The 16,546-nt window shown below is 47.4% G+C and overlaps 3 protein-coding genes across 6 annotated transcripts in view; 1 reads left to right on the forward strand and 2 right to left on the reverse strand.

Moving 5' to 3' along the window:
- Positions 1-16,546, reverse strand: part of fip1l1a (FIP1 like 1a) — a 42,390-nt gene that overhangs the window by 7,447 nt on the left and 18,397 nt on the right. For 3 of the 4 annotated variants that reach the window (XM_079506821.1, XM_079506822.1, XM_079506820.1), the window contains exons 12-13: positions 15,272-15,327; positions 14,096-14,276 (exon numbers count right to left, since the gene is read on the reverse strand). In XM_079506821.1, coding sequence (XP_079362947.1) covers positions 14,096-14,276; positions 15,272-15,327 — 237 coding nt within the window. Of the gene's footprint in view, positions 1-3,251; positions 3,391-14,095; positions 14,277-15,271; positions 15,328-16,546 lie in introns of those variants that run through there. The other variant, XM_079506823.1, reaches the window with a different exon arrangement.
- Positions 3,895-4,158, reverse strand: LOC306927279 (DNA-directed RNA polymerases I, II, and III subunit RPABC5-like; the record flags this gene model as incomplete). The annotated part of the gene is made up of 1 exon (XM_079506988.1): positions 3,895-4,158. The coding sequence occupies one exon, from the start codon at positions 4,156-4,158 to the stop codon at positions 3,895-3,897; it is 264 nt and encodes an 87-aa protein (XP_079363114.1).
- On the forward strand, positions 4,528-5,697 carry LOC306927150 (branched-chain-amino-acid aminotransferase, mitochondrial-like; the record flags this gene model as incomplete). Its single annotated transcript, XM_079506826.1, has 1 exon — positions 4,528-5,697. The coding sequence occupies one exon, from the start codon at positions 4,528-4,530 to the stop codon at positions 5,695-5,697; it is 1,170 nt and encodes a 389-aa protein (XP_079362952.1).

A 16,546-nucleotide genomic window follows, 5' to 3' on the forward strand; every position in this document is an offset into this window, starting at 1 on the left:
AGTGAGGTAAGCAAGCAAAAATATGTCTCCCGGTTTTTGTCCGGAACGGAAGGGGCTTACAGAGTAAAAGCGGCCATATCTTCCCGGCACCCGAGCTTCTATTTTGAAAGAAATCCCGGCGCTGATTGTGTTAAAGTAGTACAGCTGCAGGCGTTGGAGGATGGTCTCCCTTCCATTGAGACACAGGCGTTGGAGGATGGTCTCCCTTTACCCTTCCATTGAGACACAGGCGTTGGAGGATGGTCTCCCTATACCCTTCCATTGAGACACAGGCGTTGGAGGATGGTCTCCCTATACCCTTCCATTGAGACACAGGCGTTGGAGGATGGTCTCCCTATACCCTTCCATTGAGACACAGGCGTTGGAGGATGGTCTCCCTATACCCTTCCATTGAGACACAGGCGTTGGAGGATGGTCTCCCTATACCCTTCCATTGAGACACAGGCGTTGGAGGATGGTCTCCCTATACCCTTCCATTGAGACACAGGCGTTGGAGGATGGTCTCCCTATACCCTTCCATTGAGACACAGGCGTTGGAGGATGGTCTCCCTATACCCTTCCATTGAGACACAGGCGTTGGAGGATGGTCTCCCTATACCCTTCCATTGAGACACAGGCGTTGGAGGATGGTCTCCCTATACCCTTCCATTGAGACACAGGCGTTGGAGGATGGTCTCCCTATACCCTTCCATTGAGACACAGGCGTTGGAGGATGGTCTCCCTATACCCTTCCATTGAGACACAGGCGTTGGAGGATGGTCTCCCTATACCCTTCCATTGAGACACAGGCGTTGGAGGATGGTCTCCCTATACCCTTCCATTGAGACACAGGCGTTGGAGGATGGTCTCCCTATACCCTTCCATTGAGACACAGGCGTTGGAGGATGGTCTCCCTATACCCTTCCATTGAGACACAGGCGTTGGAGGATGGTCTCCCTATACCCTTCCATTGAGACACAGGCGTTGGAGGATGGTCTCCCTATACCCTTCCATTGAGACACAGGCGTTGGAGGATGGTCTCCCTATACCCTTCCATTGAGACACAGGCGTTGGAGGATGGTCTCCCTTTACCCTTCCATTGAGACACAGGCGTTGGAGGATGGTCTCCCTATACCCTTCCATTGAGACACAGGCGTTGGAGGATGGTCTCCCTATACCCTTCCATTGAGACACAGGCGTTGGAGGATGGTCTCCCTATACCCTTCCATTGAGACACAGGCGTTGGAGGATGGTCTCCCTTCCATTGAGACACAGGCGTTGGAGGATGGTCTCCCTATACCCTTCCATTGAGACACAGGCGTTGGAGGATGGTCTCCCTATACCCTTCCATTGAGACACAGGCGTTGGAGGATGGTCTCCCTTTACCCTTCCATTGAGACACAGGCGTTGGAGGATGGTCTCCCTTTACCCTTCCATTGAGACACAGGCGTTGGAGGATGGTCTCCCTATACCCTTCCATTGAGACACAGGCGTTGGAGGATGGTCTCCCTATACCCTTCCATTGAGACACAGGCGTTGGAGGATGGTCTCCCTTTACCCTTCCATTGAGACACAGGCGTTGGAGGATGGTCTCCCTATACCCTTCCATTGAGACACAGGCGTTGGAGGATGGTCTCCCTTTACCCTTCCATTGAGACACAGGCGTTGGAGGATGGTCTCCCTATACCCTTCCATTGAGACACAGGTGTCAGGTAGAGAAGTGGTTCCCAAAGTGGGACCCCCAGGGGTCCTTGAGGGAGTTCCAGGGGGTCCCCAGCTAAATGTTAGTTTGGAACCAAATGGACCCTTATGGGTCTGTAACGCTGAGAGTGTACAAATGGAACCAAATGGACCCGTTAATTGGGAATCACTGAGGTAGAGGACACCTAGTGGTTGACATGTAGTACAAGTGTGGCTCATCTTGGATGAGCGGTAGAAAAGTAATCTGTCACACAGGAGACCTGGGCACGCACCTGAAACTAGGCTAACGGTTAAGGTTTGGCACATACTGTAGCCGTGATGGTTAAGGTTAGGGGTTGTGGAATTAATGTACTTAATGTAGTTCAGTACCCGGAGGACAAAAGAGCAAGTGTGTGTGTGTGTGTGTGTGTGTGTGTGTGTGTGTGTGTGTGTGTGTGTGTGAAAAAGACACAAACATGCTCACACTCACATCTCTCTCATTTGGCCCCCACAAGTATAGCCACACGCACGCACACACGCACACACACCCCACCATGCAGCGATGATGGAGTGTGTGAGGTCCTGCCAGTTGGAGACAGCACAAGGCCATTCACACTGAGTGTTCTGGGATGGGACCCACATTGAGGGGACAAGTGTTGACCACATGGTCAAGCTGCTGCCCAGCCTGCCCCCACCAGGCCAGGGAGAGCAGTGCTGCTGCCCAGCCTGCCCCCACCAGGCCAGGGAGAGTAGTGCTCTCCCTGGCTCTCCCTGGTTCCATTTGTACACTCTCAGAGTTAAATTAACATAGATTTTACAATATAAATTGGGGGTCCCAGAGATAGAAAATAGAAATGCCATCCGTAGACTAATGCATGTCAAACTGGGGGTCCCAGAGATAGAGAATAGAAATGCCATCCGTAGACTAATGCATGTCAAACTGGGGGTCCTTGAAATTAAACGGGTCGAGAACTACCGCTAGAGCCGTAAAAATCTTCTCTTCTGGGGGTTTCTGGCATATCATTTCAAATGGGGGTCGGCGGGCTAATTAGTGTCAATTTGGGGGTCCTTGACATGAAGAAGCTTCGGAAGGCTACGCCGGTAGCCGTTCACGTGACACAGTGAAAGGCATGTTGGGCTACAGGTGCATGATGGGAAGCGGATTTAGTTTTGGTTTTTTTAAAGAAAAGAAAATAATAAACTGGATACGTGGCCGTAGATTTATTGTTCTTGAGATGTCTCTGCAGCGGTCCATGCATCTAAAACACTCTGGCCAGTCATCTGACAACCAATTAAAAAGAAAAAAGGAACACTCAAGTGTAAAACTAAAAGAGGACGAACTGAGGTGAGGATGACCAGGGTCAATAGCTAAATAAAAGGTACAATTAATAAATAACTCACCTGACACAGTACGTGTCAGGTGAGTTAAGGCACCGTATTTTCCCCATGAGGCCATAATGTGCATTACTGGTACTGGTACTGGTACTGAACACCATGAGACTCATGTTTATTTGGTGCATTCCAGTTTGTCTTTGATGTTCGACTCGGTCACTCAGGAGCGTTCTTGTAGCAGTGACAGCTCTGGGATCAGATCTGTGATGGTGTCGGTGAAAACGTCCGTCATGAGAGTGTTCCAGTGGATGGGGAGCTTGGTACCCTGTAAATGGAACCTGGGCGTTCTTCAACAGCTGTGATCTGATGTTTCAATGGTCTTGTATCTTCATTTGAAAGCTTTAGTTAGGAAAAAAAAAACACCTCGCTTGTTTCCGCCTGATTCCATAACAACACATTGAGGTTAGACAACATACTCCATATTTGGGCATAGCTGCATTTGAAAATCATTTGAACATGACAACGTTGTGACATTAGCATGACATCGGAGATCCACCTGCCTTGCGGCCAGTCCCCTCACTTCACACTTGTGTGAAGTGAGGGGCGCTCTTATCATCATACAAACATCACATTCCGTGCTCAGCCAATCAGCTGAGCAGATTCCGTGTTCATACGGGCAGACATACACACAAAGCTCTGCATAGGATGGGCTAGCGTCCCTCAAAAAAACACACAGTGAGGGGTGCGCACTCACTATGGCTGCCACATGACGTCATTCCTGAAAAAAACATCTGGCTTTCAGAAATGACAATTGCAAACATCAATCAATGCATACTGTACCAAAGTGGTGGTTTGAGAAGCACTGAGATAAAGTAAAGCATGTCACACAATGATTCACTGTGGTCAACTTGTATCCATGTTGTCGTCAGCAGTTCTTGGAAATGTTTCCTCATGGTCACTCTTGATCTTCTCCAAGGGAGCATAGTTCAACAGCTTCTCTATCAGATCCACGTGAGAAAGGAGCATCCTCCGACAGCAGTACCTCTTCAGAAGCAGTACATCAAGGGCATCACCCTCAGTATACTCTGCCTGAAGATAGGCAAGGTAGGATTCCCACTTGTTCCCCACGACCTTGCCACAGGTGAAGCATCGAATTGGGATGATCATTGCGGAATCCCAATTCAATATTATTTTAGATTTACAGTGAAACCTTATTGATGGACAGTAGGGCTTCGTCTCTAACAATGTATCTTTTATCGGCTTTGGTAAGGCGTCAATAAGTCTTAAACGTTTGTAATCTAACAATTACTTTACCTTGCAAAGCCATTCGCTGCCAATGAACGAGAAGGGAATGTTCGTTATATATATATATATTCTTTGGTTGCTATGACATCTGTTATTGTCATTATGTTATAAAATCTACTGATCGGTCCATACATAGTAATGTTCATTGCCTACCCATTATCAGAGCTATGATTGAGACGCACACAGCAGATTATTGGAATTTAGAGAAGACATTTACATTTCACAGAAGCAATGGCAGCCATCAGAATGACACTTGGACAGTTTGTCCAGACCCTCCCCTTCACCTTGAGGTCACTGCGGGCAGCCAGCTCCTTTAAGGCTGCGGACCTCACCGTGGAGCGCAGCACAAACTGCGCACAAAAACCTGACCCCTCCGCCCTGCTGTTTGGCAAACACTTCTCTGACCACATGCTGACCATAAACTGGTCAGAAAAGCATGGCTGGGAGGCGCCTCAGATAAAACCCTTTCAGAACCTGTCCCTACACCCTGCCACCTCTGCCCTGCACTACTCAGTGGAGCTGTTTGAAGGCATGAAGGCATACCGCGGCGTCGATGAGCACGTCCGTCTGTTCAGGCCCATGTTGAACATGGAGAGAATGTGTCGCAGTGCAGACCGGAGCTGCCTCCCTTCGTTTGACAAAGGGGAACTACTTGAGTGCATCCGGAAGCTAGTGCAGGTAGACCAGGAGTGGGTTCCCTTCGCCCCGGATGCAAGCCTCTACATCAGGCCCACATTCATAGGAACAGGGCGCTGCTTAGGTGTGTCCAGACCGGGAGAAGCTCTGCTCTTTGTCATCGCTGGACCCGTGGGGCCCTACTTTGCCACGGATTCTGCGGCAGTTTCCCTGCTGGCCGACCCCGCCTTCGTCAGGGCCTGGGAAGGAGGCGTGGGTGCGTATAAGTTGGGAGGAAACTATGGGCCCACCATAGCTTTGCAGAGTGAGGCGGTGAAACAGGGGTGTCAGCAGGTCCTGTGGCTGCACGGAGAACAGGAGGAGATCACCGAAGTGGGCACTATGAACCTCTTCATCTTCTGGTCCACTGATACTGGAGAGAAGGAGCTGCTCACTCCTCCTCTGGAGGGTGGCATCATTCTTCCTGGAATCACCAGGCAGTCTCTGCTGGACCTGGCCAGAATGTGGGGCGAGTTTAAAGTGACAGAGCGCAAAATAGGCATGAAGGAGCTGCTTGGAGCCATGGACTCGGGAAGGGTTCTGGAAGTGTTCGGAGCAGGGACTGCCTGCGTCGTTTGTCCTGTGAGCAGCCTGCTGTACAAAGGAAAGACTTACCACATTCCCACCATGCAGAATGGTCCAGACCTGGCCAGGAGATTCCACAAAGAACTTAGTGATATTCAGTATGGACGCAAACACAGTGACTGGGCTCCATTGGTGGTTTAGATCATTCATTCTCAACCTTCAAAGAGTTGGTTGCAGAGGACGCTGAAGTTTAGCATGACACCTACTCACCTGCCCTCAGGTGGCCATGGTTTGGGCTTCCACTCCGTCTTGGGCCGGGCATTGATTTGAGAGATGTTGTCATTATACCTTTTATGGTCCGACATGGTGGTCTTGTATGCTATTGTGAGAGATGCCACCAAGGCCCCTGTACAGAGCAGGGCGTACATGATGTTCTCCCCGGATCCGCCAGGGACGGACGACATCTGCCGGTGGTGAATCACATCCCTGGGTAAACCGTAGGCTGCTTTCTGTGCCAGAGGCCCACATCTCCGCCATGCCGCCCTGCAGGGATACATCGCCTCTGCTGCGTGTTAAGGGAGGACGCTTGTGTGCTTCTTCAACAAGGACAGAATGAATTGGCCTGCTGTGATCCTGATGGGCTATCTAGCCCTCTGTGGCTGCTGGAGTCAGTTCACGGCACACAAACAGATGCAGACGGAAAACCCGTCTTCAGTTACATAGTGCTTATATAGGCTGTATTGTGGAATCGCCTTGGTTGATACTGTAGGTTATGAAACGTCACTGACGTCATCCCGACGTCACTATGACATCTTGTGGTTGTTATCTCCACCAGGCTGAGAGGCAAGGGGGAAATATTAAAAAATAAAAATATATTTTTTATATCCATTGGAATATATATATATAATTTCAATGGAAAGAAATTTACGAGTTTTGTGACCCATAAAAAATACGTCCATGACCCAAAAGTGGGTACTTTTATTCTTTGGGAAACAATCCACTCTATATAGAATAAATGTACTGCAGACTGCAGAACAGAGCTGAATATATTAAACATGTATTCTTGTGCCAACAGTGGGAATTCAGTCCTAAGGGCCGTGTTATTAGCATTATGTCATAAGCACCGGGCTCATACACTACAGTTAGTTAAATGGATAATAGAGCGAGGAGACAGTGTTGAAATAAATAAATTGGTGTCTAGAAATCTTGAACTTATGCCACATGTGCAGCAAACCTAGAAGGAGCCTATGCAACAGATGTATTGCCTTTAATACCAAAAACCCCATAGGTGTATGCGTGTGTCTCTGTGTGTTTGTGCACGTGCGTGAGTACTTTCACTACTATCTTTGTGAAAATCAAATGTCAGGAGGATAGAAAGATCTTATTTGAATCTGCATGGCAGAGTATATGTTAATCCATTTAGACCGTACGACGTGTGGGAACGTCATAACCAATCCAACCCGCGCATTTTCATTGATATGAAACGAGAGAAAAATATTCTGAATTTCTTTTTTTTTTTTTAGTTGGCCTCTCCTTCTGCACCATACTCCTTGCTCTTTCGCGCATGCGCGTTGTCATTCACTTCCCTGTTCCCTGTTTACTGTTCACAAAGAAAGGCTCGGCGCGCGTAATCTAAGGAGCTCTCCGATATACTAAGCTCTTCATTTCTGACTTCAACATGCCTCTCGTTCAAAATATGAAGCGAGCGATCATCAGCGACTTATATCGTAATAAGATTACGATATAAGTCGCTGATGATCGCTCGCTTCATATGAAGGGACCATCGGAAGGGTATAGGGAGACACCCTTCCATTGAGACGCGTTGGAGGATGGTCTCCCTATACCCTTCCATTGAGACACTGCAGGCGTTGGAGGATGGTCTCCCTATACCCTTCCATTGAGACACAGGCGTTGGAGGATGGTCTCCCTATACCCTTCCATTGAGACACTGCAGGCGTTGGAGGATGGTCTTCCTATACCCTTCCATTGAGACACAGGCGTTGGAGGATGGTCTCCCTATACTCTTCCATTGAGACACAGGCGTTGGAGGATGGTCTCCCTATACCCTTCCATTGAGACACAGGCGTTGGAGGATGGTCTCCCTATACCCTTCCATTGAGACACAGGCGTTGGAGGATGGTCTCCCTATACCCTTCCATTGAGACACAGGCGTTGGAGGATGGTCTCCCTATACCCTTCCATTGAGACACAGGCGTTGGAGGATGGTCTCCCTATACCCTTCCATTGAGACACAGGCGTTGGAGGATGGTCTCCCTATATATACTCTTCCATTGAGACACTGGTGTCAGGTAGAGAAGTGGTTCCCAAAGTGGGACCCCCAGGGGTCCTTGAGGGAGTTCCAGGGGGTCCCCAGCTAAATGATAGTTTGGAACCAAATGGACCCTTATGGGTCTGTTACTCTGAGAGTGTACAAATGGAACCAAATGGACCCGTTAATTGGGAATCACTGAGGTAGAGGACACCTAGTGGTTGACATGTAGTACAAGTGTGGCTCATCTTGGATGAGCGGTAGAAAAGTAATCTGTCACACAGGAGACCTGGGAACGCACCTGAAAACTAGGCTAACGGTTAAGGTTTGGCACATACTGTAGCCGTGATGGTTAAGGTTAGGGGTTGTGGAATTAATGTACTTAATGTAGTTCAGTACCCGGAGGACAAAAGAGCAAGTGTGTGTGTGTGTGTGTGTGTGTGTGTGTGTGTGTGTGTGTGTGTGTGTGTGTGTGTGTGTGTGTGTGTGTGTGTGTGCGTGAAAAAGACACAAACATGCTCACACTCACATCCCTCTCATTTGGCCCCCACAAGTATAGCCACACGCACGCACACACACACACACGCACACACACCCCACCATGCAGCGATGATGGAGTGTGTGAGGTCCTGCCAGTTGGAGACAGCACAAGGCCATTCACACTGAGTGTTCTGGGATGGGACCCACATTGAGGGGACAAGTGTTGACCACATGGTCAAGCTGCTGCCCAGCCTGCCCCCACCAGGCCAGGGAGAGCAGTGCTGCTGCCCAGCCTGCCCCCACCAGGCCAGGGAGAGTAGTGCTCTCCCTGGTTCCATTTGTACACTCTCAGAGTTAAATTAACATAGATTTTACAATATAAATTGGGGGTCGCAGAGATAGAAAATAGAAATGCCATCCATAGACTAATGCATGTCAAACTGGGGGTCCTTGAAATTAAACGGGTCGAGAACTACCGCTAGAGCCGTAAACATCTTCTCTTCTGGGGGTTTCTGGCATATCATTTCAAATGGGGGTCGGCGGGCTAATATTTTTTGGGGGTCCTTGACATGAAAAAGTTTGGGAACCACTGCTGTAACAAGTGGTGAAAGAAGTACTCAAGAGTATCAATACCACAATAGGAATACTGCTACAACTTAAGTAAAGGTCCCGTATTCAAAATTTCACTCGAGTAAAAGTACACAAGTATTGGCAATGTACAATTACTTTTGGAAAATATTTAAAAGTACTATGTACTGAAAAATGGAAATACTTAAGTACCTCAAATTTATACTTGAGTAAATGTAATTAGTTACTTCCCAGTTCCCACCACTGACTGCCCTAACCTCATGGAATCTATTAGCAGCGGTGCTAACTCCTAGGCATGCGTCGGCGACCGCAGCTGATAACCAGTAGCTGATGCCCGGAGGGATGGATGGGAGGAGGGAGGGAGGGAGGGGGCTGTCCTGCCGATGGAGCGCGCAGCACAGCGGTGCATGTGGCCCGCAGAACGAACGTAGCGTGTCACACATCTAGCGCACGGGATGACACGCACCGTCACTGACCCTGCACACACGTAAACAACCACATGGGTGGCCACTGGCCAGGCTCCATTATGCTCCCTCTTGTATCACACACACAAATAACACACGCGCACGCACGCACGCACGCACGCACGCACGCACGCACGCACGCACGCACGCACAAACAAACCTCACGTTCTAAAAATACCTCTCCATCGCAGCCATAAATCAATTGAACGGGAAACACGCCTCACTGTTCTGTCACGTGACTGCAATGTAGGGCAGGCACATCAACAGAAAGACCCCACCCTCCACACACACACACACACACACACACACACACACACGCACACGCACACGCACACGCGCACGCGCACGCGCACGCACGCACGCACACGCACACACACACACACCTCCGCTGTTGAGGTGATAGCGGAGTGTTGTGTGCAATCCAAGGCATAACACATTTATGATGAGCAACGACCCCCCTCCCTCCCTCCCTGCTTGTCTGTCACACACATGTCACACTTCCCATCTCTTTCTTCTCCTGTGGTTGGTTGGTTAGCCTACAAGGCTCCCAGCTGCCCCCGTGTCCCGTTTGCCTCATCTGACCTACTAGCACAATGATCTGTGCATAGACAGAACACCAAAAAAAGCACAAAATTATGATGCCCTTGATCGCAGGGAATTATTTTGGGTAATTCTGATTCCGGTTCGGTGGTTCCGGCCTGATGACTACAAACCAGTGACTACAACATGACGTAAGGTATCATCTGCTCCCGACCGGATCAGATATGCGTCCCAGGCTAACTATACTATATTAATGTCAACCTGGCAGTCAATCTCCAAGTTCACACCACATCGCAACGTGTTGTGAGCTTATAGATCGGCTATTTTCACCACACGACATCACCACACCACTAAGTATAAAACAGGGCTTAACGCTGAAGTGGTCAAATGCTTGACTGTGTGTATGTATGCGACTATGCGTGTGTCGTCGCCATGGCTTGCCCCCTGCCAGCCTAGAATGTGCTATACTCTCCTTTGTCAATATAAGGAGAGTTGGCAGCCCACTCTGTGATATACACCACTGCGCACAGTGCACACCGCATCAACATTCTAGACACACACAACAGCATGCATGCATGGTTAAGCCCAGGGCTGCGTGAGTAGGCGGGGTGGGGGAGTTCATGTACATCTCTGTTGATCTGAATTAATAAGACATCTGGCTGGTGGACAACACCGTGTGTGCACAGAATAATATAGGGCAGTGTGTGTGTGTGTGTGTGTGTGTGTGTGTGTGTGTGTGTGTGTGTGTGTGTGTGTGTGTGCGTGTGTGTGTGTGTGTGTGTGTGTACGTGTGTGTGCATAAGGAAGAGTTGTGTGAGTGCACGTGAAAGCTGCGAGCTGTCGTAGCCGTCAGACTGTATAGGGCAGTGGGGCACTGTGTTGTTGGCATTGGATGACCGCTGGTCGGCGGCACGCGCCACGGGGGCTGGGTTGAGCTGGATCGCACCCTCAATTACTGCCAAACGTCCGCTTCATCTAGATCAGGGGTGGGCAAGGATTTTCCCCAAGGGGCCAAATGAGAAACTACTAGAAAATATTGTGGAGGGCCGGGCCACAAGGCTGAACTCAATTCTGCATAATATTAATTTTATTTCTATATAAAAAGCAGTAAATGGCATTGTTTTGACAAGCTGGTAAGAGTATATTATTTCCTCTGACTTCAGTAAATAAATACTTATTAGTCCATATTTAGTTGAAACCTCTGCATTCGGCTCAGCATCCAACTTTCTTTTTTTGGGCATGAGCGGACATTTTTGAGGCGTGACAAGGAACAGGTCAATCATACACAATTCACGGCAGGAAACAGATTGTGTGTACGTGAATAAACAGGCTTCAAAATAAAAGCAATCCATTTTAGTCCACGCATAAGGTAAAATTAGAAAGCATGTTATATTTTCTCATTTCCAAGTAACCTTTCACGGGCCGGTCAGTCAGCCAAAGGGCCGTATTTGGCCCGTGGGCCCAGGTCTGATCTAGACACCTCCCTCGCCTCGTCCCTAACATTGGCCCCCAGCCGAGTTGCCCCGCTCGCTGCAGCAGCACACGAGGTCCAGACTCACTGCTACGCGGTGCAAAGGAAGATTTCTTGTTGTTTGTGCACGAGTTCCTTCAAAGCACAGTGTACCGACGGTATTTTCTCACGAAACATTATGTACCGTATGCAAATGCATTTGTAGCACACACAAGCTATGAGCCATGCGTCAGCAAACAGCGCTTTATAGTCATCGACTTCCAAGGGCAAAGTATATAGTACACACTTTGTACAATTTGAAGTGTCTACTTCAGAGATATTCAAGGATGGAATATCCACTCCCTTGATTTCCTATATATATTGATGCTGGTTATTATGCATCTTACAGTAATATAAGGCGGCCGTAGCCGAGTAGAGGAGGCAGTCTGGAGTTCAGAAGGTTCAAGACTCTAACACCTCCCTCCATGCACTACTCAAAACCATCTGAGCAGCTGGGTGAAACTGTAAAAGTAATTTCCCCTCTCCTAGGGACCAGAAGAAACTGCTAATAATAGCATTAAGCAATTCTATTGCTTTGTGAAGAGACTTTCATATATTCTCAATTCATTGTGCATAAAGTGAAGTATTTAAAACCTTTTTTGGTTTAATCTTGATGATTATGGTGTACAGCTCATGAAAATCAAAAAATTACGAAACCACAAAATAAATGATTTTTTAAACGAGAAATGTCGACCATCTGAAAAGTATATTAATGTATGCAGTCAATACGTGGTCTGGGCTACTTTTGAACAAATTACTTCGTCAATGTAAGTCGCTCTGGATTAAGAGCGTCTGCTAAATGCCTAAATTGTAAATTGTAAATTGTAAATTGTCAATGGGGCGTGGCATGGAGGTGATCAGCCTTTGTCACTGTTGAGGTGTTATGGAAGCCCAGGTTTGCTTTGGTAACAACAGCCGTAAATTAAGGCTGATCACCTCCATGCCACGCCCCATTGATTTGTTCAAAAGTAGCCCAGACCAAGTATTAACTGCATACATTAATATACTTTTCTGATGGTCGACATTCTCGTTTAAAAAAAACGTTTTTTTTTGTGGCCTCGTAAAATATTCTAATATTTTGAGATAGGATTTCTTGACGAGCTGTACGCCATACTCATCAAGATTTTAAAAAAAAGGTTTTAAATACTTCACTTTATGCACAATTAATTGAGAATATATGAAAGTTTAACTTTTTGAATTATATTACGGAAGAAAATGAACTTTTACACACTATTCTAATTCATTGAGATGGAGCTGTATATAGTTACTCTGTTCTGTTGCCAGGGCAATTCTGCATGCTTTCCCTCTCACTGTGCACAGTCAGTGTGAACAACATGGCGAGACAGCTGGTAATTTGAGCACCATTTAACCACTTAAGCCCTATCTTGTACTTTCCGCCTATAATTACATGTCCAAAATAGGGACACCAGGTTGAAAGTGGTTAGGAAGCTCAAACCCTGACAGTCAGTCTGGGCCTGTCAGTCTCTCCTCTTCCTTGTCTTTCTCTCCAGCTCCATTCTGCCCCTTGTGGAGGACAGCAGAATGCAGCCCAATAACGGTCGGGAACTGACCCTCAAATATTTGACAGCATTTGTGTTTTTAAAGTAAAAGAATAATTAAAAATAGATCATAAACCAATAAGCCACTTTCCTCTCCATAAAATGGAGCATCTGTGATATTTATTATAGATTATATATAAACCAATACGTGACTTTCCTCACCATAAGGTTTTCACATGCTTCCACATGTCTTACTGATCTGTACTGATTTACTGTGTGGAAACTCAACAATTCAGTGAACTTGTGCTCCCTTAAGCCTGATGCAGACGTTATCATACACTGGTGTCGCACAACGAAAATAGACAATTGGGCATAATAAACCAAGAGTTGGAAATGTTGGGCACACTCTGTTTCTGTTACTAAACACACCCAATGCCAAGCTCCTTCGCCAAGTACCGTCGTCTGTCTCTCTCTCTCACCTGGCACACATTAGACTCATCTTTGTCTAGACTCGTTTTCTCATCCTCTTTTTTCTGATTCAGAGCCATCCACATATCAGCTCTTCAATCAGTGTCTACTGGTAATCCTGCCTGCCTGCCGCCCATGTGAGTGTACACGTACAGTATGCATGTGTGTTATGTTTGCGCTCATGCAAGCGTGTGCCAACATGCGTGCGTTTTGTTGAATGAGACCAGAAAAAAGGGGGCGGGGCTGATAATGCTGCCCAGAACCGATGCATCTGCAGCGCACAATACCTGGCGCAGATGCAAACAGCTGCGCGGCAGCTCGTCTGCATGGGGCCTCACAGTGGAGGCACCGTGCACACTGCCATACCCCCCCATGTGTTCATTTCAATAACAATGTACCTGTAATGGTCACATTATTCATTCTGAGAGTTCAATCAACATTCTGGATTTAGCTGTGTAGGGCAGGAGAGACATTCTGCTAGGTATCTGGTGCCGGCTGAAATTAAAACGCTTTGAATCTTAATAGAGCACATTACTGTGAACAGGGTGTGAAATTAACACTCGCAACCCCGTCGGCGGAGATTGCCGGGTCTGGCTCGTGCTAACTGCTTTGGCACGGTAAAGTGCCGTTTATGGCCGTTGAATAACATCACAAAACAGCTGTCTGGTGGATGGTAATGTTCCTCACGAGCTGCTTTTAAGCTTAATTTATACTAAAAGATCGTTAACTTCCCAGCCCTACCGTACCGGGGAATCAGGCTTTATTTGGTGTGGACACCCACCTGTTGGGCGTGTCCCTGCCTCGCTCTCTCTCTTTGCTGTGACTGAGGCGCTCTCTGGATCGCTCCCGGCCCTTGTCCCCCTTCCGCTCTCTGTCCCGTCTCATGTAGTGTTCCCAGGCCTTGCCACTGTCCATCGCACCCGTCCAGGACGGCACTACGCCAGGGGGCGGAGGATAAAGACCTGAGGGGAGGGGCAGAGCGGAGTTATAGAGAGTGTAGCCTGGGGTCCACCTATGCTTTCTATGGCATAGGCAGCTCCCGGCAGGATCCGCCGGGAGAATCTAGACGCAGCTGTGCGACATGAGACTAATACGACGTGTGCGTGTGTGCGTCAATTTAACAAAGGTGCAGACGATCAGAAATCAGCAAAGAGTGATGGACGTTTGCACTACTCTATGCCGAATTGAAGTGGACTCGGTCCCAGACTTTTCTTTTCTCCCTGGAAATAAAAACGTTTGGGTTTCCGAGGCTATAGAGAGTGTGACTGCAGCACCATTCATTTGATTACTCCTAAATTAACCACACGCAAAAAAGGACCTTTAAGAAAAACAAAAGAAAACAAAATCACAATAACTCAGGACAGCTGCTGTGACCTCATTTTTATGTCAAAGAAATGTTATGCAACTAGCATCAGCAATGCCATGTCAAGAACAACAATAACTCCAACAGAAGTAACAGGTGTAATTCAAAGAGTATATTTAGGACAGGTACCAAAGAGGAAGGAGCATTCAGGGGAAAAAAGGCTTCCTCAGCTGTGATCAAAGGACAAAAGGATTTTGTTTGTTTGTTTGTTTGTTTTTGAGACACAGAATTTCTCAAATGCACAGCTGAGATTCTGATGTTCTGATGAAAGGTTGCTGTAGCGTACAGGGCACCAAATCACACTGCTTTGTCCTGAAGGAAATGGCTCAGTTTTCCTAGAACCGAGACCTTTTGTGTATTTCTTTTTTTGGCAGTGGGGAATAAGGTAATTCTCTGAACTGCTGATGGTGGGCTATTTCACTGGTCATGGACCCCCAAATCCCCAAACCCTTTTGTATCAAAGACCCCAATCTGAAAATGTTTTGTGCCAAGGACCCCAGAAGAGAAGATTTGTGTAATAAAATAATAGCCAACCTACAACTGGAAAGAGTGTAGTCTGGCTGTTGAGACTATGCATGCTGTACTCTAACATACCTGGAGTGAACGGGTATGGTGGAGGTGGGGGTCCGCTGTAGCCTCCGCTACGTCCACTGAAACAACACACAGAACAGAGTAGAGCAGTGAACGGGTATGGTGGAGGTGGGGGTCCACTGTAGCCTCCGCTACGTCCACTGAAACAACACACAGAACAGAGTAGAGCAGTGATTCCCAACCTGTGGGCCGGGGCCCAATGGAAGGCTGTGAGGATATTCCAAGGGGCACTTAATTGATGATATAAATTATATATTAAAACATTTCTGAAAAAAATAAAAAGGCATGGCATTTATTTTTTCTTTAAAACGTATTTATGAAGTATACTACGTCAGTTCCTTTGACTCAAGCCAGAACACAATCAATTTATTGAGCATTAAAACGGCATGCTCTGAAAATGCACGCACCACATTATGTGCAAAAAAGAAAACAAGCTGAAGCAATATGTGGCGCATGGTACATCTTTCTGCTGGGCACAATAATCTTAGTGACATACTGATACTGTAGTGTGATGTGCAGTTATTTAAAAATCTTGTAGCGTGTTCACATTTAAGATAATCTGTTAAGATTCTCCTTACTTCTGAGATCGCAGCCCCAATTTCATAATCGGTTAGGATTTTAGAACTCCTGTAGTATGAGTCCAGAATTAGAGTCTACACATGCTATAACTGTAGTATGAGTCCAGATTTAGAGTCTACACATGCTATAACTGTAGTATGAGTCCAGATTTAGAGTCTACACATGCTATAACTGAAGGCTGGGCCAGAAAGGCAGAAAAGAGGCCATTCTCCTGATAGGCAGCCGGTGCGATGAAGGAAGTCATTCATTTTAATGAGCGATAAAAACAGAAAGAGTAGTGAACAAACAGAGTTCAGGATGAATACTATAAGCAAACGGAGGTCTGGGAGCTTTAATGATCAAAGCTCTTTCTCCAAATGTGCCGCTGCGTTTTCCCCGAGCGTTTGAAGTGACTGGCTGGATGTCAAGGCGCAGCTAGCGCCCGCCAAACACAAGGAAAGAGAAAGAGAGGCACGGAGGGTGGGTTGGGGGGGTCTTAATACTGATATTGGCAGGATCCTAGATGCCCCTACCTCCTGCCCCCACCATCCACATGGCCTGGCCCCGGACCGCCTTTCCGATTGAAAACTTCCGAGCGAGCCCGAAAAGGTGGAGTGGGTGTGCGTCTGAGGCCTGTCCAAGACGACTGCTTCCCAAACAGGTGTTGGGTCCAAACACTGCTCTATAAATACTCTGGCAAACAGGGCCATCTCTCCACCC

Source organism: Electrona antarctica (assembly GCF_951216825.1).
Source record: "Electrona antarctica genome assembly, chromosome: 7".
Classification (NCBI taxonomy): domain Eukaryota; kingdom Metazoa; phylum Chordata; class Actinopteri; order Myctophiformes; family Myctophidae; genus Electrona; species Electrona antarctica.